This window comes from Uranotaenia lowii, chromosome 2 (assembly GCF_029784155.1).
Source record: "Uranotaenia lowii strain MFRU-FL chromosome 2, ASM2978415v1, whole genome shotgun sequence".
Lineage (NCBI taxonomy): Eukaryota > Metazoa > Arthropoda > Insecta > Diptera > Culicidae > Uranotaenia > Uranotaenia lowii.
The window spans coordinates 213,197,274-213,221,136 of NC_073692.1; the positions used below are offsets into that span (position 1 = coordinate 213,197,274).

The following is a 23,863-nucleotide window of genomic DNA, read 5'->3' on the forward strand; positions in this document are numbered from 1 at the left end:
TATATCAAAAACTCAAAGACTTTCTTGAATGATGTCAGAAATAGATGTAATCTTATCTATTCTAATTTTTAAAAATAGAAGAACCGTATATTGCTCATCCGTGTGCATCCAAAACAAAATTACCCATTCTCCTTCAAAATAGAGTTTAATCACCGTAATTTAGGTGTGTTACTTAATTTATCGGCCTCTCATCGAAAAATCTTTTCAAAACGAAAAAAAGGATGCTCTGTTTGGAGCGTTATAACTATCTTCTCGCTACTCTTATCGATTTGCCGTCTTGGGCAAAGTTGTAGCCAAAGAATATTCCAGTGAGCTACATTTATTTGAATTTCATTTGCATTTCATGAGAACAAAATATTTGAGAAAAACCAAAAAAGTCTCAAAACAAAAAGGAAACTTTTAAGACTATACAGTTTTTGAAAATCAAGAAAAGTTGCAATTTGACACACTCTACTGCACATGCTCTAGTAGGTGGATTATTTAGCAAAACAATTTTCTGGTTCATCTGAGCTTATTTTTTATGCTGTCATACACCTGGTGTATCCTCGTCTAAGATAAGAATATTGTGTAGATCCACTAGTGCAGCGAGTCCTGAATTTTGTACGTATTTTTATCAAATTGATCTATGATTCTGAACATGTTGCTGCCCATTGTTCCCCAACACTTCATTCACTATTCTTCGAGCAGAATTTTAGGGCGTTGACTCTTTTTTAGCATATAGGTTAGTCCAAGAGCGATAGATTCACTGTAAGGTTTCTCAAAACTCTCCAGATGAAAAAGTTATAATCCCCCTCACTGATTCTAGATTAACCAAAAGTCCTATAAACAGCCAGCAGATCGTGACGTAGAGGATAGCATTCTTGTCTTCTAAGCCAACGGTCATGAGATCGAATTCCGGTCGTGATATAACGTAGCGCAAATAGTATGATGAAGGTTGGCGGTTTTAACATTACTGAAATACTAGCCGGGTATACCTATATAGGGTTATCTCGAGATTTAGCGAAGGATACCTCGAAATTCCTCTTAAGTGCTGGTAGCTTTTGAACAGTTTTTTTAGAGCTCTCAAGAATTTCTGAAGGATCCTTTACCAACGAGATCAATGTAGTCATGTAGAATATTTCAGTACTTTAGAAATCCTTTCGTAACTATTAAAAGATCTTGTTGAAATTCTTTACAGGTTCTGTGTAAATTCTGAGAATTTTAGTATTAGGGATATCCTTAAGATATTGAAGCGTGACGTCCTGAGACCATTATAACTCAACAAGTTACTATAAATGTTTAGATTGTTACTTCTAAAGACATTCATCGTCTTTAAAACCCAGTACCGACGTGGGAATTGAACCCACACCTTCAGTGGACCTGCGATAACTGTTTCACGACCCTAACCACTTAGCCAGCATACATTTAGATTTAAAACCTTAAATGGAGTGTTTCTAACATATTTTAATAATTAAAATTTCTTTCTCTCCCTTCCAGGACGGCAAACAGCAGAACCACGTGTCCTTCCCCGAGTTCGCGCAGAACGGATCGGCCAAACAGTTTGCGAACGGTACGAACGATATCGTTATGACTAATGACATAATTACGATTACTAACCACCATCCACCAATATCACCACAAGAAAATCCACTACAACCAGAAAATCCACCAACTAGTAGTATCAATCGCAAAAAAAGTAAACGAAAATACTCTCAGAGTCTTAGCAAATACCGTAGATTAGAAATAGGTAATGAACAACTCATCGAACGAATCGTGTCATTTCTTTCGATATTTTTACTTTCTTCTTTTTTTTCACTAAATATATTGTCTGTGCGACTTTTTTATATCTTTACACTTCTTAGCTAGGTCACTATTTAAAGTATATTGTACTTGAACGTGTTCGCTGCTGGTCGATTTGTTTCGTTTTAACTTTTTTAATGCAATGTTAGGTTAGATTATTTAGTATAAAATATTTACATTTTTTTGTTTATGTTTTTTTTTTCTAATTTTTAACCAACGTAGATATTTTTATTTGATTCTTTCATTTTTTCAATGTTTTCATTTTGATTTGCATGTATGGTCAATGAACGTTTATCTTTGTTTTGTAGTTTTTTGATCAAATCTCGATACTTAAAAATCAATATGAAAAACGGGTTTCAACTGTTCTTCGTGATACCTATTGTGATTTGGTTGTTTCTTCTGATTTTTTTTTCCTTAGTACCTACCTGAATGTTTCTCTGTTGTTTGGCTTCTTAAATCAAATTTAACCAGCACATAATTTTCCGATTCAACTTCTTTCCCAACTCTTGACGTGAAATATTCTCTAATAAATATTGTTTTACTTTTTTTGTGATACAAGTCATCATCGTTCATGATATCCCCCTTAAGAATAATCGTTCATTAATGTTATAGCCTAACTATAAGAACTAACCACATTTCATTTCTCAAAATCAACAATCGAGAAAAAGCCGTTGTGTGTCCACGAGATTTTATCATTAAAAAAATATTTAGTTACTGTTTGTGTTTATCGAACAAGGGATAATTTTAAACAAACCAACAATTCATCAATCGAACTAATTTTCCAGACTACATCAACGAAGTTCTGCACGAAGACAACGAGGACGAGGAACGAATGGCGCCAGGTCCTGGGGAAGATTGGGATGGTGGTGGTCTAACGTTTACGGCCAAAGCAACACGTGAGTATTTATTAACGCATTTTTATTTGTCTACATAAAGTACACAGATGAATCATGATTACATACACTGCCGGCCAAAAGTTTGGGATCACCCGCCTAAAAACATGCAAATTTTGATCGTTCATATCTCAGCCGTCTTAGGACATATTGCAAATCTTCTGATCTCATTTGAAAGATAATGGGCAATAACTATTTCGGAGGTATTTTGCCCATAAATAATGTTTTAGTTTTTAACCTAAAACCTAACCTAAAGTTAGAGCATTTTCAAAAAAACGCACTCAATATTCAAAGCCGATCATCTCGCGATAGGGTGGACCAAATTTCAAAATTTGAGTTGCATTAGAATCCTTATTCTATACTTCTTAAAATACAATCAAAAAATTTTGTGCAAACATTTAAGAATGTACTTTTAATTAATAAAATAGACACTTAAGTTATCGTCCAAAAGTTTGGGATCACCCCTCAGTATGGTGTATTGGCCAAAAACATGCAAATTTATCTCATTCATATCTTTCTCATCTAACATCGTATTGCAGATCTGAAGGATGCATTTGAAAGCTTAGGAATTGTTGTTTTTCCATAAATTCATACAAAAATTATATTTTAAAGTGATAACCATAAACATTTTACTTGAAATTAATTGTTTTTTGAAAATTCACACTTATGACTGTGAATTTTTTATGGTTATGGATTTAAAATATAATTTTTTAATGAATTTATGAAAAAACAACAATTTCTAAGCTTTCAAATGCACCCTTCAGATCTGCAATACGATGTTAGATGAGAAAGATATGAATGAGATAAATATGCATGTTTTTGAAAAAATGATCCCAAACTTTTGGTCGATACACCATACTAGGGGTGATCCCAAACTTTTGGACGATAACTTAAGTGTCTATTTTATTAATTAAAAGTACATTCTTAAATTTTTGCACAAAATTTTTTGATTGTGTTTTGAGAAGTATAGAATAAGGATTCTAATGCAACTCAAATTTTGAAATTTGGTCCACCCTATCGCGAGATGATCGGCTTTGAATATTGAGTGCGTTTTTTCGAAAATGCTCTTACTTTAGGTTTAGTTTTAGGTGCAAAACTAAAACATTATTTTTGGGCAAAATATCTCCGAAATAGCTATTGCTCATTATCTTTCAAATGAGTTCAGAAGATTTGCAATATGTCCTAAGACGGCTGAGATATGAACGATCAAAATTTGCATGTTTTTAGGCGGGTGATCCCAAACTTTTGGCCGGCAGTGTAGTTGTGACATGTGACAGAAAACACGTTTTTATATCAAAGCTGTCTACCTTCCTTTAGTAACTACAACCTATTTATAATTAACATCATAAAGCCATTCCCCCTCGCGAAACATTCCCGATCCCATTTTATTCTCTTTCTGTCTCTTTATTCAATCTTTTCAAACTTTTCGTAGTGTAATCTTTACTCTTTTATTCTAACTGTAACCAATCATCAATAGTGTCATTGTTGATTATTTTGAGTTTGGTTGAATTTTATTTTCTTGTTTCTTGTTTTAACTTATTTTTTTTTAAGTGAAAGATAGCAATTTCAATCAGAAGTTCTCTTCAAATGATTTAGGAACTTATCGGATTTTCTTATTGGACTTCTTAAAATAAAAACATAGTTACATAATGAAGGTAGCCTGAGTTGTCAAACCTTGTGAATCGTCAGACTTTGTAGATCTTCAATCTTTGTAAGACGTCAGGCTTAACAGTTAGTTACAGTTAGTAACAGCCTGGAAGACTTCAAGGCTTGAAGATCGTCAAATTTAAAGAACCCCCAGGCTATGTAGGCTGTCAGAACGTCGTCGATCTTCAAGCTGCTGCAAATCGTCGGGCATTGTATATCATATAGTCGTAGGTCTTCAGGTTAACGTAGATCGTGAGCTGACGTAGGTCTTCATGACGCCATAGGTCGTCAGGTCGTCAAAGATCATTAGATCGACGTAGCTCGTTATCATACCATAGGTGTCCAGGTCGCATAAGACATCAAGCTGCGATGAGTCATCGACGCGCCGTAGATCGTCACAAAGGTCTTTTGAGCGCCAGGTATTAGGTATGTAATCGGGCCTCTGTAGGCTGCCCGGTTGTCATACATTGTCTTTTTTTTTAGTTGGTACCACAGGTGGTAAATCCTTGTTTACGGATTGTATTCCAAGTATTGATAAACTTCGTGTATACCTTCTACTCCCTTAACTCCACCTGAGGCCGCAAAACTAGTTCCCACCTCGAACTGTTTAACACACTACGCTTCAAGAGTTCAATCTCTAACGACTCGAGAACTGATATCTCCTTACTTAAAATCCTCTATAAATAAAGAAAATTAGAATTAAAATTAGATCACGGTGTGTTTCTAGAAGATGTTTAAAAGAAAAAAAAACAGTAACTCTATTTTTTTCAGAAATTGAAAATTTAGTCTTTTCTGAGTCATTTCCAGGCAAAACTAAAATATTTGGTCGGTGAGTCCCCATACGATTTGTTTTTTTGAAAATTTATAGTCTATATTTATAAATTTTCAATCTGAAAAATTATTCCAATGCAATGGAATTGCAATTGTTTTCTTTAAATTTTTTTTTCATTTTTATTCAAGTTTTTGTTATTCTGAAACATAAAAAAAATTCAACGTTAGAAAGATAATAATCTTTGGATTGAAAAACTTATTTTATATAAAAATTTTATTTGAAATTTATTATTTGGAACATCCTCGTTATAATTGGTGTTATCCAAATGTAACTTAAACTAAAATTCATATGTGTATATCTTGGAAAACTAATTCTGGTTAAATGAAATTTAAAGATACATAAATAACAATAGTCCAACATCCTTTGATTGGTTTCCTACGAAATATTAAAAAAATGTTTTTTTTTTCAAACCTGTTCTTTGAATACATTCCACAATATTTGTATCCTCAGATGCATATGACAACGCATTTTGAAAAAAAAAATGTTTTAGATGCAACTGGTTTATGGTTTTTTTTCAATTTCTTTTACCTCAGATTAAAATTTAAACAAATCTCAGCAGACCAGTTTTAAAAGAATTTTTTAAATAAAATTTAGTTAAAAGTAAAAGTAACTGCACTGAAATCCATGCACCTTCGATTGCATAGCATAAATTTACTTTTACTTTTTCGCAATAACAAATTACTTTTTCGCATATTGTAGGTGAATAAATTTTCTATCAATCATCTGAACTTCATTTTTGCGTAAGAATTTAAATACTGTTGATATTGTTTAATTAATGGAATAAAGATGCAAAACTATTTTTTAAGAAGAAGATTCAATTTCATCGATAGCTTGAGACCAGATTTGTGCATCATAATTTTTTAAGTTTTTACGGATTTCTATGGTTAATTCAAACTAATTTCTAGAGGTTTTTACCTCATCTGGTATAAAATTGTTAAAACTATGATTTTTTTACTGTTACATTAATGCTTCATTAATGTTCTATTGAATAAATAAAAAAAAATGAACTGCAGTGTTCAGTAGAATAACTTAAATTAGTATGGGAAGAACAAAACATGATGAATCTAACGCCTTTTAAGCTAGTTTGCTATCGATCATTTGCAATTCACTTTTGCCAACAAAACTATTTATTTTTGTAATTCTTAGATCGATAAAAAGAGAGAAATGCATTTTTTTTTTGGAATAATTTCAAACTTATTACAGTTTTAGACAAGATTCATCCATTTAAAAAAAAAAATCCTTAAAACTTTAAAATTCAATTCAAAACAAAAAGTTCAAAAGATTATTATAATAATATAGTGGGTTGAAAACTGTAGAAGCTAGGATTATTAAACCTTAAAAGAAATGCTTTGAATAAACTTGAAGAATCACAGTGTACAGGAGGGTTCCAAAAATTGGGTTTAAAAATAGAAGAAAAACATTTTATTAAACACTCCAGGCTTATAATGAAAATGATCAAAGAAAGTAACATGCAAAATTTATGCAAGATCAAATTGCTGTAGTGACTTGCATTGAGTCGGAAGTGCAAATGAGATTTTAAGACATTTGGCTCAGAAGATGTATAAAAACTGAATTCTCTTTAAAAATTGTTTTTAACGGATCGTTTACTTTTGAATATTGATTTTCTTAATTTTTAAAAGCTTAAATTAAGACAAATGTCTCTACTCCAGATCGCTTCACGATAAGCGTTATCACAAAAAAGTAATAGCGGTTCCTAGTATTATCTAATTTTCTTGATCATTGAGCTTTTTTATTAAAAAAAAAAACCCTCCAGTGCTTCCACAATCAGAATATCTAAAGATAATGGATTTAAATTATTCCAGATAATTCCAATAATTTAAGATAATTTTACCCTCTCAGACTACTGTCAGGATTTGCCAGCTGATTTTTAAATTTTAGGATAATAAGATATTTTTGTGAAATTTTCTTCGTTTTAATAGCCCTTTAACTAGTTTGAAATGATTTTTAAAACTTTTCAAAGTTTTCAATATGATTGATGAGCTACCAGTTCAATTCAATAATATTGAAAATTAGTACTAAGAGAATTATCACCTCTGAAATTAATAAACACTTAAAAAATGTGTATATTTTTAAAAGATTTCAAATAGAAAATTTTCAAAAAAAAATTTTGTATGGAGGGTCACCGACCAAATATTTTAATTTTTGGTGGAAATGAACCGGGAAAAGCTATACTTTCAGCCCATGCAAAAATTAGCGTTACTGTATTTTTTTTCTTTAAGTCCTTCTACGAAACACACCGTGAGATATCTCCTTACAATGACTGGAGATTCCCACATAAACATGATCTCTCGCTTTATGACTCGATACCCGACCCCTCCCCGCATTGACTTGAGTTGGACGTACACATACCTCTCTTCTGCATGACTCAAGACCCGACCTCTCATCTAGCGACTCGAGATCTGACCTCTCCTCGTAATGATTCGAGGTAACCACTAATACCTCTCCTCTTGTTGATTAAAGGCCTGATCTCTCCTCTTGCGGCTCGAGACCCGACCTCTTATCGTAAAGACTCGGGGTTGACCACACAAACCTCTCCTCCTAAAGACTCGAGGCCTGACCTCTCCTCTAACAAATCGAAGCCCGCCCTCTTATCTCCAGGATACGAGGTCAGCTATCTTTATGCCCGTCGTGTACCGATCGAAAGCAGCTTATCCTAGACTCGCGCCTGTTACAGCTCACGCGTGGGACTTAACGCAACTACTCGGATGATTCCCGACGAAGACGTCATCCTACTCCGACTCGAATGGCTCACTCGGCGTCGAGAGCTACTCTACCCATCGGTGTTCCTCGATCGTGGAATAAACCTTTACCTACAATTTCCACTGCGAAGAAGGTCAAGTTGTATCCCTACAGCTTCGGTCGTTGAGTACTCGGATACTCCTCGAAGGTGGGGCATCCTACGCACGAACACGGTGTACCCACGGCATCTGCTACGCAGAAGATGTTTCCTTCTCTTTGTAGCTTCAAACCGCTTCTCCTTGCACACATTCCGGACGTTGAAAGCTACGACTCGGATGTTTCCCTAACGACATCGTACACCGCCTCGAGAGGGTCGCCCGGCATCGATAACCTCTCTACCAGTTAGTATCCCATCAGGCATCCCTGGGTCGTCGGGCTACCAGAGGTCGAATGGTTGCCGTAAACCATAACAGCCGGGTGTTTGCTGCCGTGAGTGTGTTCGTCCCACTAGAACCACCTTGGGCTTCGTGTGCCAGAAGTGCCCCTTGGTTTCACCCTATGATACTACATCAAGGGTTAGGCTGTTCTCATGCACTTATACATCTCACTCTTTTCCTTTTGCTGCAGGAAAGATCGTAGCTGAGTACGTGAGACCTTTTAAGTCCCACCACACGTATGAGTCCAGATTAGGGTTATACCGCGCCCTAAGATCGCGTTGCTTTTGAATTTCAGTGTCATACGAGGCCCAAGACCTTCCATTAGCTTGTCGAATTTGGTTGACTATCTCGCTCTCTCCGTTCATCATCTTTCCTGATTCATATCAGATCGCGCATGATTTGCGGGGTTTCATCGACTATAGCACGCCACGACTGTTCGTCGAGACACATTTCACTCTCAATGTTTTCAGCGTTCAAATTTTGAAGTTGTTGACGCCTTGAAATGAACCTGGGGCAGACAAAGATAGCGTGTTCTGCTGATTCCTATCTATGCTGATTCCGTATCTACACATTCCGGACAATAAGGCGAGGTGATAAGCTTAAACCGATGAAGGTATTGCTTGAAGCACCCATGACCCGAAAGGAACTGGGTCAGGTAGAACTTGACCTCTCCATACTTCCGATTTACCCAGTCTGAAAGTCGCGGGATTAACCTATGCGTCCATCTTGCGTTGTTTGATGCGTCCCATTGCTCCAGCTACTTGAGCATTGACGCTGCTCGTAGAACTTTACGCACTCCTCTAACAGCTCCTGCTTTGTAACACTCCATATCCTCCGCCAGAGTTATGTCGATGGGAATAATGCCCGCGATGACAAAAGGTGCATCTGCTGATATGGCTCTGTATGCACAGGGTCCGATGTATGCTCTGTAGTTTGGATCTGTTGCGCTCTACCTCTATCGCGGAGCTCCAAGCCGCTCCTCCGTATCGTAGTTTCGACAGTGCTACGCTCGCAAGGAGACGTCTCTTGCTACTCTTTGGACTGTGGCAGTTCGGCATAATCTAGGCCAATGAATCTATGACTTTCGAGGCACTTTCACAACAGTATTCGACATGCACACCAAAATTTAAGCGATTGTCAACCTTACTCCAAGGTATTTCAGCTGCTGTTTCGAAGATGTCGTGTGCCTTCCAACCGTAATCTCCATGTGCGGCACTACTCTTTTATTGGTCACGAGCAGAACTTCGGTTTATGGTGAGCTATCTGAAACTTAACTCCCTCCATCCATATGCCAACCCTTTCTACGGACACACCGTTGCAAGGTCTTCTACCTCCTCGATCGTTTCGCCGGTGATCTTAAGCACGATATCGTCAGCACAATCTGCACACGTCTGCTGGTAGTTTCAGCGTTAACACCTCATAGTACAATGTACATGGCATTACAAAGCTCAGGTCTGAATATGGAACCCTGTGGAACACCCGCTGTTAGGGCAGTAGATTGTAACCCAGTTTCGGTTTCGTACGTCAGGACTCGATTTTCGAAGAAGCTTCCAATTATCCTGCCGAGGGTATTGGAAACACGCATCCTGTGAAGTGCTTTGGCCTTGGTTTTAAGGCCTTGTAGGTAGTCATCGTACATCGACGTCGTTTGTTCTCGTAGGTCGTCATCCGGTTAAGTAAGTCGTCTCCAGGTCTTTTGGGTAATCGACAGTACTTGTATGTCGCAATCAAGCTATCTTGAGAACTCTTATCTTGAGAACTTTAAGCTCGCTGTCAGATCAAATAAGTTGTCACCAGTTCATGTACTTTGTCGTCACGTCATGTAAGTCACATTCAAGTCTTAAGAAATGTTGTTTTTCACCGACCCGCGTAGGTCTTAATAAGCACCTAAAGGTCGTCGTCAGCTCTTGTATGATCAGGCTTATTAAGTTTTCTTAAATACATTGAAGGTCGTCGTACTATTTTGTCATCATAAGGTATTTCTATTCGTCGTCAGCTCTCGTATTTCTTAAAGATCGTCATCAAGTAGTAAGTGGTCTACAGGTCGTAATCAAGTCTTGTAGGTTATAATAAATTCTTGAAGGTTATCATCAGTTCAAGAAGGTCATATTCAGGTCGGTCTGCATGTAAAGTTCGCCATCGTCTTGCAGGTCGTCGAAAGGTCTGTAGCTCATCGTAAAATCTTTTAGGTCGTCGTCAAGGTGTCCTGCAGGTCCTCTTATTTGTTGTGGTCATGTACGTTTGTATCATCGTCGAATCGTCTTGTAAGTCGTCGTACAGTCTTGTAGGTCTTCGTAAAGTCTTGTTGGGTCTTGTAATGTGTCTTCAGCTTTTGCGAATCATTGTTAAGTAAAGTAATTCGTTGACTAATATTATAGATTAGTCCAGGTGGTATACGTAGATCTTCGCAAGGGGTTGATGTCACTAAGCTCTGATGTTAGGCCGAATTTCCGTTAGCTGTGGATCTACATCTAGCAAAAAGTCTTGAACATCGTTGCCCAGAGTTGGTTTAGGTTATTTTACTAACAGGACTAACGGGTTTATTTATTATAGTTTTAATCTCTGTTTGTTAGTTATTATTCTTCAATGTATATTTTCAACAATTATCATCGTTGCAGTCATCAATATTTTATAGTATCATCTCAAACAAGAATCGATATCAACACATTTTTAGCAAAGCAACTTTCATTTACCCAATCCTCTATTAGACCTTCCACTTGCATAGAACAATACAACATTTTCGAACATCGAAAGAATCCCCAAATAAGCGTCTTTTCCAATTATTCCCGGATGCGTTGGTGTTTCTCATTTCTTCTCCAAATGAACTTGCTTTCGAATGACTGCGCGCGCTAATCTTCGCTACCGACCACCAAAAACCAAAACAAACAAACTTCACCCCCTGCAGCTGATTCACCGGCTATTATCCGACTCAAACCGGACGCCTCCGAGACTGGTCCATCCTCAGGCGGAAACGACCAAAGTCAGCAGGCCGGCAATGCCAAAAACAATTCCCTGATCGCTCAAATTACCAGCCTTCCCGGGTTTGACCCAACCAAGGCACGCATTGTGAAGCATGTTTCAAGCAAACTCACCCCCACCTCATCCAACACCAACATCCAGAACAGCAACAGCAGCAGTCTCATCAACAACAACAACAACAACTTCAACAATAATAGTAACAACAGCATCAGCAACAGCAACAACATCAACCAAAATGGCTCCTGTGAAATGGTTTCCGGAGGATTTACCCCGTCCTCCGGAAGCCGATCTCTCGCCGAACGTCCGGAACGTCTTCTGCCGACGGCGGCCGAATCGTTCCTCCCGTGGCGTCGAGAAAAATCCTATCAGAGCTTTGGTACGTGTGTTATTGTGTGCTTTCGGGTACCTTCTATTGTTCCCTACCCTACATAGGTGTGCTCACGCCAACGCCACGCCCCCTCACCCGGTAGCGCAGTGCCCGCTCATGTTTCTTCGTTCACGTTTAATAGCGTTACGTTAGATGCATTCCCTTCAACGATAGCGTTTTACTTACTAGTCACGGTTTCCTGTAGAAAGATTCGTTTTCTACAGTTTTTTCAACGATTTTTACTGTTTTTTTTGGTAGCAAACTAATATCACTAGGATAAGCTTCGATAATTAGGGCATTTTCTAAATTAAACAAGTTTTTATTAGCTGCAACGTTTATGATTAGTTTGTTTATCAATTTTATAACCATAACGTAGAAAGCATGTTTTCTTTTACGGAATGTTGCCTATAGACTGCATGATAAAAAAAAATGAACACTAGACTAGTCACTTTTCGGTTTTTTCGCTGATGAAACTTTGGAGGATTGTTCCTCATGGCCAAATTTGAGCTCATTTGAGTAACTTATTTTATTGAAAATAAGTCCATTTTTTTCAAAAAATACTAGTAGTAGTATGCTGATGTTAATATGAAATGATTGTTTTGTAATGCACAATTTTTCCTTAAAAATAGTTTTATTTATAACTAATTTTGGCAATTTTTTGGTCTAGAGATTCAATCAAACAACTAAGCTTTCGAAATGCCTGACGTTTCAACCATTTTTGGTGGTCTTTCTCAAGGAAACTGGAAGTTTATTATTTTATAAACATTAGAATGAGCATTGTTAACATAATATGTAGACTCACTCTTTTATCCGTTGTTATTGTCAATTTCGTTTTTGTCCAACGATAAGTGAGTCTACATTCTACATACTACATATTATGTTAACGATGCTAATTCTAATGTTTGTAAAATAATAAACTTGCAGTTTCCTTGAGAAAGAACACCAAAAATGGTCGAAACGTCGGGCATTTCAAGAGATTAGTTGTTTGATAGAATCCCTAGACCGAAAAAAATAGCCAAAATTACTATAAAACATCAAACACTGCCGAAAACATTAACTTTATATATAAATTTTAATTTGATGTATAAAACGTAATTATTGGAAGAGTACGAGCAAAATTTTTCAAATACATAGATATCTATGCAAAAATTAATGATTTTACATTCAAGTTTTCTCTTCACTAACTTGTATACAAGTCTCCCCGCTTTCGAGCGCTTTGATACAGTTGTATGCAATCCTTTCACATGCCACGTTTTACAGGTTGTATAAAGTTGAAACTTGAATGTGAACAACAGGATGGTTCAAAGAATGCACAGTGGTCCAAGAAGGAACTTTTTCGTGACAAATTTATTACGAAGATTCTATAGAGATAGACAAATGGTGTCTTGAACAAAAATGCTCATCAAACCATGTGCTTTAATGATCTTAAACCAAATATTAGGGTGTGTCATTTTTGTATGATTTACACATACAAACTATTTCCAGTGAACAGATAGAGCCAAACTGTCTTCAATAAAGTTGTAGCCATCAATTTTTGAGACAACTTTAACGAAGGCACTATATGCATATGACGTTTCGTAAGCGCGTTATGATTTTTTTATATTAAAACGTTAGGGTGTGTTGGAAAAAAAACCGTATTCTGGTTCTAACTTTTGTGAATAAACTCATACAATAAAAATGTTTCAAAGCATTTTTATGAAATAATAATTCGCACATTTTTCTCTCAGAGCGTAAACTTGTATCAAGAGGCATTCATTAGTTATAAGGGATTTTATAGCAAAAACTTGTACTTTTTAAAATGTCATATCTCGGATTTGTGCAAACCAAAAAATTATTTCATGACGGCATATTTAGTTCAAATATCAAATATTTGATTGTGAAATTATGGGATATAGATTATTTTTGAAACTCAAGAAAAAAAATCCAAAGTTTGTTAATTTTCAATACAAATTCACACATTCAAAGACCCCATGAGATAGAACATCCCCATTTATCGTGCAAATGTCAAATTTTCATCGTTTTGTTATCGACTGAGTCCATTAATTTAGTCGATTCTTTTAAACAGATCCATACAGATGCTTGTACTACCAATCACAGTGCGTTTTAAAACCATCCTTTTTATGACAACAGCTTGCTAGTACACGCATACGAATATTTTCAAGGAAAATGTACTTTTTTCACTAAAACTTCTAGCTCAAATGAGCTCAAATTTGACCAGAGTTTTTGAAAAGTCTCATTATGATAAGCGAAAAAAGCCGAAAAGTGAAATAGTCTAATGAACACCCTGTTCCAAACTTGCATGAATTAGCGATTTTACACAAGGTTTTTTATGCAACACTGATTAACAAAGGCAAGCGACTAAAAGTTCCATACATACTGACAAAAGTTCTTTCAAAGTTCTTTGTAGGCTGAATAAAAGTCCTTAATATGCTCTTAAATTTCGAGCTGTTTAAGCTTCTACGGTACTTTAAAGGGACTTTTAGTTGGTTCAGCATTAACCTCACATGCTTCACGGTAGTCTCTTCCTTAGTACAAACACAATTCTTCACTGCAACCTCTCTTCCACACCTACCTGTACCTCTGCTCTTACCTTTCCCACCCGCTGTTGTTCGCTTCCTAGAACTTCTATGGACCTTTAACTCTCAGTGTATTAAAATGGCACCCGATTTTTCCTCCCCGCTTGCACCGCAATTGGCACCGACAACGAAAAAGTTACTAAATTTAGGGTTGTTTTCTTGACTTTTCTTTCATTCTGCAATTGGCAAACCCCGCGCGACACGATCCTGCGATGGCGACGATTCCGCTCCCAAATTAAAACCCAGTGGATGAAGGCGGAGAAGCGAGTAGCGAAGCGCCCGATAAGCGCTTCTCGAAGGAATCGCGAGATTCGGAAGGTAAGTCAACGGAAGAAGTTGTATTGTGGTTTTTTTTTCTATTCGCCGAACCATTCAGGTGTGTCCAGTTTTAACTATCTTGTTCAAATGTGCAACCATTGTTTCTGATTACATCCGTATACCATATAATTTATTACATTCTATTGTTCCTGTTAGATTTCTGAAAACTTTATCAATATTCAGTCTTTCCAATGAACTATCAGAAAGTATTCCACGTTATCATAAAAATTGAAATTTTTATAGCGTTTGAACCTACACTCTCCGGCTTTCGCCAACTTACCCTCTGATAAATCTAAACATTTTAGACCGTGGAAAGTTTTTTCACAGATGAAATATTGTATAGGAAATTTCAAATTTTTAAATTTCGACGTCTCCCATAACTTTTTTGGTTGTTTTGCAGCCAACAAAATGTCTGTTATTTTTTTTTAAAGCAATTGCCCAGCAAACATTTTTGTAGCTACATTCTTATTCTCTTTTGATATACGTTCCATATACCTATATTATAGAAAGATCGTATAAAAGTTGAAAAAAACAGCATTTACCTACCAAAGTGAAGGCAATATACCTACAAAAATTTCATTTCTTTCTAAAGCGACAAAAACTACACCAATTGGGCGTTATCCAACACCTTATTCGTACCTATCGGAAGAATGCAAAAGGGCGCAAGATTTTGCTCTCATTGCCATGCCATAGGCAAATCGTTGCCAGCGACAATATTTTCCAGTTCTCTCATTGGTCAATATTACTCAAATCAAATTTGATTTTTTCCATGTTGATGCACTGATATTTGCCGAGAAAACATGACGATGATTATCTCACTGGAAGCCTGCGCGGGAGCAAAATGATTTCAAAATTTACAAACATGGCGAACTTTCTATCGTCTCCGATTTAAACTGACTTCAGAAGACATTTTATACAATCTTTTCACTATTCAGTAATAATTGCAATTCGCAACACCATAGTAAACGACTTAAGTTATCATTTTGATACGATTTTAGGTTTGCTGGGTCGTTCAGTCCTGAATTAGCGTAACTAGTTTTAATTTTTTATGGAAATTTGTATGGGAGGACAAAATAATCATTCATTTTATTTTTCGCGGTCTTTACGCTTTTGTCACTAATAGAACAATTGTATTTAAATTGTATTTAAATGTATGGCATCATTTGAAGGCTGGAATTCTCCCCTTAAATTTGAGCCCAAATTTGAAATAATCCATCGGAGGGTGGAAAACAATTTATTTTTTTGAAGATTTTTTTACCCTTTTTCAATGGTTTATTCAAAGGTAAACCATACTATTAAAGTATTAACTGTTAAAAAACTTGTCTTACTTTTAGCGTTATTTAAATTGCATATGTAAATAACATGAACTAATAGGAAATTTCCCTGGCTACAACTTTGTCGATCACATCAATGTGATACAAATTGAGAGAAAAGAGTTGTATTTAGTAGGTACTTTATAGATGGCAAACGTGTTGCCCAAATATTAAGTCGATAAACTTCATCATTGGACGCTATTTCAAAATCCACTTTCAATTTGCCAAAATGCTAATTCAGATAACAAATCCACTTGACAGAACATCACCAAAATTTGCAAATGTAAAAATTACATTACCAAATACCCGATCAGTACACAGTAAACGAAAATTACCGAGTTCGGTAATTGTTTTACCGAAATCCTAACATGTGTAAATCGTTAAACTGTTCGGTAATTTTTCCGGTAAAAAATAAACGAACATCGGTAAATGAAGAATCGGATTACCGATGTTCGTTTGTTTTTTACCGAAAAAATTACCGAACAGTTTAACGATTTACACATGTTAGGATTTCGGTAAAAAAATTACCGAACTCGGTAATTTTCGTTTACTGTGTAGAGCATATCAACTATTTTCAGGTACAAAGATGTACCAAGTGATTTCATAACATCGTTATTGATACCAAGTAATGCTTTTATTTCTATAGAATCGGAAATCTTTTTAATCTGAATGAATAACAAACATCTTTCAGTACTCAACGAAAAATATTATTGGGAAATAAATTAACCATTTATATTTTTTTTGTATTTGATGAGTCATAAATTTTAAAAGACTCAAAATAACACTTTCAAACTCGTTCAGTTGTGTTAGTAAAAAAAGTGATGCTATTTTGCCTAATCAATAATTGCTAAACGCAATTTCCAGGGTAATGATATAGCTCGGTTGGCAAGTCAGTTGCTACCTGAGCCGACGCCGTGAGTTCTAGCCCAAGAGTGAACATCGAACACACCTGTACCGAATAAGTTTTGCAATAACTGTTCGCCACAAAGATGGTAAAACCCAGGGGTGGAAAACAGAAGAAAAAAAAACAAAAAAAAACGCTCAAATGTCAAATTGATCTGATTAAATCACCGACCAGTGAGCAGGCATCTTATTTTGTTTCTTTAGAATGACCATTCTTGAAACTTGTTTTAAGTCGTTGAGAGATTTTTGGATTGGATAAATTCACAAGTTTCACCAAACTGAGCATGCCTCATCTATGAAATAGCTTTGTTGATATTGTTTGGTTCCGGCACGAATTTTTATCATAAACAATTACAAATCATTTCAAGAAGTGCTCATTTTTCTGTCGAAAAACAAAAAATGCTGCAAAAATGCTGCAGCAAAATTTCTATTTGCCTGACCAAGGGTAAATCAACTATAATCGAAACAAAAGAAGGTATTCAGGGTTGCTAGCGATTTTTCGTTTCGAAATTATTAGTTAGAAATAAGTTTTTATAAGAAACATGCCTTATCATAAATTTAAACAGTTTTGAAAACACGAGATCCGCAAACCTATTTTGAGATTTTGATAACTTTAGGCTTCTTTCGAGTCAAATCACAAAAGAAAAAATTTGGCGTATGAATTTTTTTTTTCCAGAGGTGTACTAAAATGTTAATAGTTAAAAATAATCGAAAATACATATATCATGTGAAGAGACTTTTTCAAAAAATCGATTTGACTTGAATATCATTCAAAACAGGAAAGTGGGATAACAAATTGTGACGTTTAAAAAAACCAATTCGAACGGGATAAGCGTTAGCTCAAATTGAAAATCATGTCATCAATACTAAAAAAATCGCCCTTAAACTTTTATTCTACAGAAATCATCTCGAATATTTGCCTTCGTAAGCAGTGACTATAGAAACTTATTTTTTCTTTTTATTTGGCTAACCAATTTTCTAATTTTTAGATAACATGAAATCAACAATTTAAGAGCGACGAATAAAGATAACTAAAATAACTCTTTCACAAAATTTGTTTCCTTTTCGATATGAAAATTCATATAATTGAAAACTATGCAGGATGGAAGTCTTTGAGTAAGAATTTTTTTCTCCAAAGATGTGAAAATGTTCTCATGTAGTATTAAAGGGAAAATTAAGCTTGAGATGATTTTAAGCCGAATTTCGTTCAAATCAATTCATTCAGACGCCTGCGACTAAGCTTCTGTAAACTTTCAAAAATTCTTGTGAAAAATATTTCTATACTCTTTCTTAAATATTTTTCAAGCTTGTGAGAAAATTTTCTAAAAAATGAAATCTTTCCCGGTTTTGTGCTAAAATTCCAATTTTTTCCAGTTTCCGGGTGAAGAAATGACGTTTCAAACTTTTCCCCGAAACTACCAGTTTTTATCTGGCTGATTTATAATTTTGATTAAATTGTAACAACGGTTGATATGATTTAGTTACGGTTACATACATAGACTTTTTGATATGATTTGAGATATTTTAACATCCTACGAGTGCTAAATTATAACTCATCCAGATAGGAAAAAATTGAATATCTGAATATCACTGAAAATTTAATCAATATCCATGAATGCACTCAAAAGTTATTTACAAAACAAAGTGTTGCATTTTTTTCGAATACAGTCCTTATACAGATGTGCCTCTCAATTTGTTTGCGATTTTCTAAAATATAAATTCTAAGAATAGGTTCCATCAATTCAAATTCCATAATAAATTGCAAGGTTTTTTTTCTTATCTAGCGGGTTTGCGCCGGGAGTTATCAGATCTTCACTAAGATTGAAAGTTTGGTTTATTTTTACGACATAAAAACACATGATTTTTTTCAGATTTCTATCATTTTTCTGCTAGTTAGATTCAATTATATTTTTTGTAAATTAAATACAACTTTACTTCAAATCTATATAACTCTGGTATTTTTAGACGAAAGTCCTCGAATAAATAGCATATCAAAACGCATTGAAATTTGATCAGCATTCCAAATAAAATATTTAAAAAAAAGTAATGACCTTTAAAATGAAAAATTCTAAATAAGCTTTAAATGGTGATTAAAATTACAGTCTTCATCACCTAACATTATGTAAAAAAAATAACATTGTATAGCCCGATTTATGACGCAAATTTCATCAAAGGATCTCAAATTGGGCCAACAACTCCTTTAAGAGTTATGAAAGAAATAATGACAATAAATCTCTTTTTTGTATGTATGTATGTATGTATGGTTCCCCCATCGGTAGCAAGGTCCTGCCTATGTCTGTGTGGCTTGGCATTCGAATTTCTTCTAGGGCTTCCACGGTCCGATGGTTCGTCGAAGGAAGGCATCCAACCGTCAGAAACATACAATGGCCGGCTACCCGTGCCGCTTGCAATAATTTTTTTGGGCTATCCCCAGATGCATTTCTTCTGAAAATTCAAAATAATACAAAAATAAAACAACACCGAAGATAATATAATAATGCATTGGGGCAGGAAAATTACTTAAAAACAAAGTTTTTCAAAAATATATAAATTATGGTTTTTTTTATATATATAAAAAGAATACAGATCTGGAAAGGTAAAATTGGAGAGCATATTTTTTTTTTGTAATTTCTTTATAAATTGGTGAGCATATGTATGTATTTAAAAAAGGAAAACCAATAAAACATTTCAATATACACAAATAATACATCAAAAAAGTAGCCCGAGTATGTGTTTAAATAATATCAGTTTAAACGATCAAAAGAATTCCAGAAATTTTTCCAAAAATATTTTTTTTTAAGTATATGTATAGTAGACTAGTTCACTTTTCGGATTTTTTCGCTGATCGCAACGCCACTTACAGGGTTTGATCCTCATTCATTTTCAAGTACTCTGGCCGAATTTGAGCTCATTTGAGTAAGTTTCCGGCGTGCGCTAAGAGTTTTATTGTAAAAAGTCCATTTTTCTGGAAAATTTTCGTAGATGTGTTCCTAGCAAGCTGTTGTTAATATAAAATGATAATTTTATAGTGCTCGGTGATTGGTATGACAAGCATTCGTATGGACCTGTTTTAGATAATTAACTAAATCAAACCGAAAAAAATTAAAAATTCATAAACTACCAACTTTTACAGAAAATTTACTTACAAGTTGAGAGCTTAAAATCAGTAGCAAATAGAAAAAAAATATTTTCGATATAAACTTTTCATAAAAAGATAGCCTTATTTATAACCTTTAATTTTATGTATAACACTTAATGATCGCAAGAGTGCTAGCCAAGTTATTCAAATATCTATGCAACAAATTTGATTTGATAACATATTTTTCATTCAAGTTTGCTCCACACCAACTTGTGCACAAGAAAGGATATTTTATTCAATCAAGTACCCCATGACGGGGCCAGGAGTTAAAAAAAGCGCGCGCTTTGATCAAGTTGTAAGCAAGTGCCACGTTTTGCAGGTTGCATGATGCTAAAACTTGAATGGAGACCACATTATGATTCAAAGAATGTGATGTGAATGTTTGAATATCTTCGCTTGTACTGTTGCGATGATTAAGTGTTATACATCAAATTAAAGGTTATAAATAAGGCTATCTTTTTATGAAAAGTTTATATCGAAAATATTTTTTTTCTATTTACTACTGATTTTAAGCTCTCAACTTGTAAGTAAATTTTCTGTAAAAGTTGGTAGTTTATGAATTTTTAATTTTTTTCGGTTTGATTTAGTCAATTATCTAAAACAGGTCCATACGAATGCTTGTCATACCAATCACCGAGCACTATAAAATTATCATTTTATATTAACAACAGCTTGCAAGAACACATCTACGAAAATTTTCCAGAAAAATGGACTTTTTTCAATAAAACTCTTAGCGCACGCCGGAAACTTACTCAAATGAGCTCAAATTCGGCCAGAGTTCTTGAAAATGAATGAGGATCAAACCCTGTAAGTGGCGTTGTGATCAGCGAAAAAAGCCGAAAAGTGAACTAGTCTAATGTATAGTAACCTAATTAGTATTTGAAATGAAATTAAAATGTCTGCCTAGAATAAATTTTCTTATGATACCAGTCCTACAAATTAATGACCATAATTCGATTCGATTCATCAACATCGACAACTAAGCCTTTTTCCTTGACCGAATTCAGCGGCTCCTAGTGACGCCACTCATCAAATTAAAAAACCTATCAGCAAAAAGGTACACTGAACCCAAATTCACTCTTAAAATACACATGATTTTTCACTTAAAAACAAGGATCCAGTGATTTTCTTCCATTCAAGTGCGACATATTCATTTCACTTGGCAGTCACTTAAATTTCAAGTGAATTCATCCACATTCACTTCAGGCGTCACTTGAATTTGAAGTGAGACAAAATATTCACTTCCCCATCACTTGAATTTCTAGTGAATGTCGGGTTGTAATTGTGTTTATTTTCAGAGTTCAAAATGGTAAATTCTAAAGAGCAACGTTTAAAGCTTATGCTGGATTTGGATTTTCCCAATTCTTTACTAGGCGATTTTGGCGGTAGTTTGTGTTAAACGTGATGTAAGAAAAAGTTATTTAAAGGTGTTATCATGTTGCAGTTTGTGGGTTGAACCGAACAGATTTTCTGGTTTGCAGCAGGGAAGATTTAGAAGTCGCTCTATCCGCAGTTACCGATCTGCCTTGGAATAACGATGGAATTTTCCAATCAATAAGTGTATGGCGAAAGCGTAATGTAAGTATTTGAAATCGAAGTGGTGTTCTATAAATGTTCTTTTATTTAAAAATGCAAGAGATAATCAACTAGAAACTTACTTAGAAATTCAGATAAATTTCACTCGAACGTCATAGTGTAATTCACTTGACCGGTCACTTAAGTGAATTCACTTGGCCCATCACTAAAAATTCAAATGAAATTACGTATGGCGAGAATTTGCTACAGATGTCACTTATTTTTTAAGTGAAAATTATTTTGGGTGTAACTAAATTTTATCCAAGTCTTGCACTCGAAGCTTTTGCTACTCGCCGCTGTCTAAATTAAGCGGCTGCGGGCGGGCGAAAAAAGAGATAAACAAAACGAAAAGAACAATATGGAACATTCTCACCAAGTTCTCCTCTCTTGCTGCTGGCGTCTACGCTTGCTGCGATTGAAATTTTTGAAGTTCAGACATGCCCGAACATGCTCTCTTATGATTCACCACAAATCACTTTTTATTTTTCCCAGAATTGAGCTCATCTTAATAACCACTTGGAGTTATCATCACATATGTCAAATTTCACTTTGAGCACACAATTAAGTTGGATTCCGAACAAAAATTATAATATGCCTCTACAGGACGCCATTTATCGCTTCTGATTTTGTCGAAATTGTTCCCCTGGGTTATCCGCATAAGTCACAAGAATACGATGGCACATTTTCGGATAAATTTTATAAACGACACCGATAATAACGAAACCCGTACTCGGATCTCACGAATAAAAAAACTGAAAAAAAAAACTTAACACCGTTCAGCCCTATACGAATTTAGAAAAAACAATCGCAAGCTGGGATAAAAGTAACGACCGAACCGTTCGCGACGGGAGCACGCTGCAGACTGATGACAATAAATCTCTTTTTTGCATCGAAAACAAACAATGGTCGTACAATTGCACTTTCATATGCAGGTAGCGCGCACTTTTAACAACGTGGGAAGAAAAGTACTTATCAAAGGAGGTCAAAAATACTATTTTTTCGTGCTTAGTAGAGTGTTTGCAGTAAAACCGAACTCTTTTAGACACCAATTTAAGCTTATTTAGAACTTTTCATGTTAAAAGTTATTACTTAATTTTTTTAAATATGTTTTTTGGAAATCTGATGAAATTTCCATGCGTTTTGATGTACTGTTTAGTGAAATATGGTTTTATTTTATTTGCAAAAAAAAATCTAACCAAACCTAACTCTAAAAATAAAAATGTTAGAAATCTGAAAAAAAAAAACATGTCGTAAGAATGCATAATTTTTTAAATTTTGGGGGAGATCTAAAGACCTTCGGTGCAAATTGTCAGATAATAAAAAAATCCCCGTGACTCTGGTAACTCTATTCGAAAATCTAAAAAGGAGAAATTGTGAAGCTTTTAATTTTAGAAAAGGTAACATATAAACCGTAATCGCCGAGGAAGCTTTAGTAAGAACATTTTCACGGGTTTTTGTTTCCTGTCAAAACGAGGGCTATCCCGTTTTTGTCAGCCTGGAGCAGGGACGGGATTATGTCATAGTCATGAGCCAAAAATTGCGACTAGTGACCCATTTTTTTCCTCCCATATCGTTAGTTTAGGATTTTTTTGAAATGAAAGCATGCTATGAATGATTATTTTGGTAAAGAAAGATTTTTCCTTAATGTCATTGATCATTGAGATCTCCAATATTTCAGTCACGACATGATGGTTAAAACTGGTCATGACATGGATCACCAGTGCAATTTTTGGCTGCTTCGTGTGCCAAGCTAATTTTCAATATGCTGTAGTATGACAAACGCCAACTAGAAATAGTATTTAAAAAAAATGAAAATAGAGATGAGTGTTTGCTGCGCCTTTTTTAAAGATTCCATTTGGTTCCTAAATTTCATTCGTTGCTCACTCTTCTCATACGTGACATTTATTTACCTCACGTGAATCAAGGTCTTTTGATACTGAATCGGGAATTCGATATTCGGTAACATCTCCTGAATATATACGCACCTTAACGTGAATATGAATGGTATTTTCATTCACATGATAGGAATATTTCTATCATGACATGACCCATGACTGATCATATTTTCTTGGGTATAGTGATCAAAAATAAATTTCGCCGTCCATATGAATGAATGAAAATTTTCAAGCCTGGCCTGGAGCGTACATCGGATTAATTCCTACTGAAAGATAAATTTCGGTATCACTTTAAAGTGGAACCTGAATCATATTTTATTTTTAAGACTTATCACACAGATGAACTTTATTTTCTATTTTATTGTGATTAATCATTGGATATCATTGTCAATTCAACTCACAACTTAAACCCAACATGTGTTTAGATTTCAAAATTCATTTTTAAGGCAGAAGTAACTTATCGCATGGGAATCGATGTTTGAGAAAGAAATCTGTTGTTTTCGTTGATCC

General features: G+C 35.0%; 1 protein-coding gene across 1 annotated transcript in view; it reads left to right on the forward strand.

Moving 5' to 3' along the window:
• Positions 1-23,863, forward strand: part of LOC129742307 (uncharacterized) — a 258,555-nt gene that overhangs the window by 199,103 nt on the left and 35,589 nt on the right. Inside the window, exons 12-15 of the mRNA XM_055734190.1 lie at positions 1,477-1,726; positions 2,565-2,675; positions 11,194-11,643; positions 14,457-14,528. Coding sequence (XP_055590165.1) covers positions 1,477-1,726; positions 2,565-2,675; positions 11,194-11,643; positions 14,457-14,528 — 883 coding nt within the window. The remainder of the gene's footprint in view (positions 1-1,476; positions 1,727-2,564; positions 2,676-11,193; positions 11,644-14,456; positions 14,529-23,863) is intronic.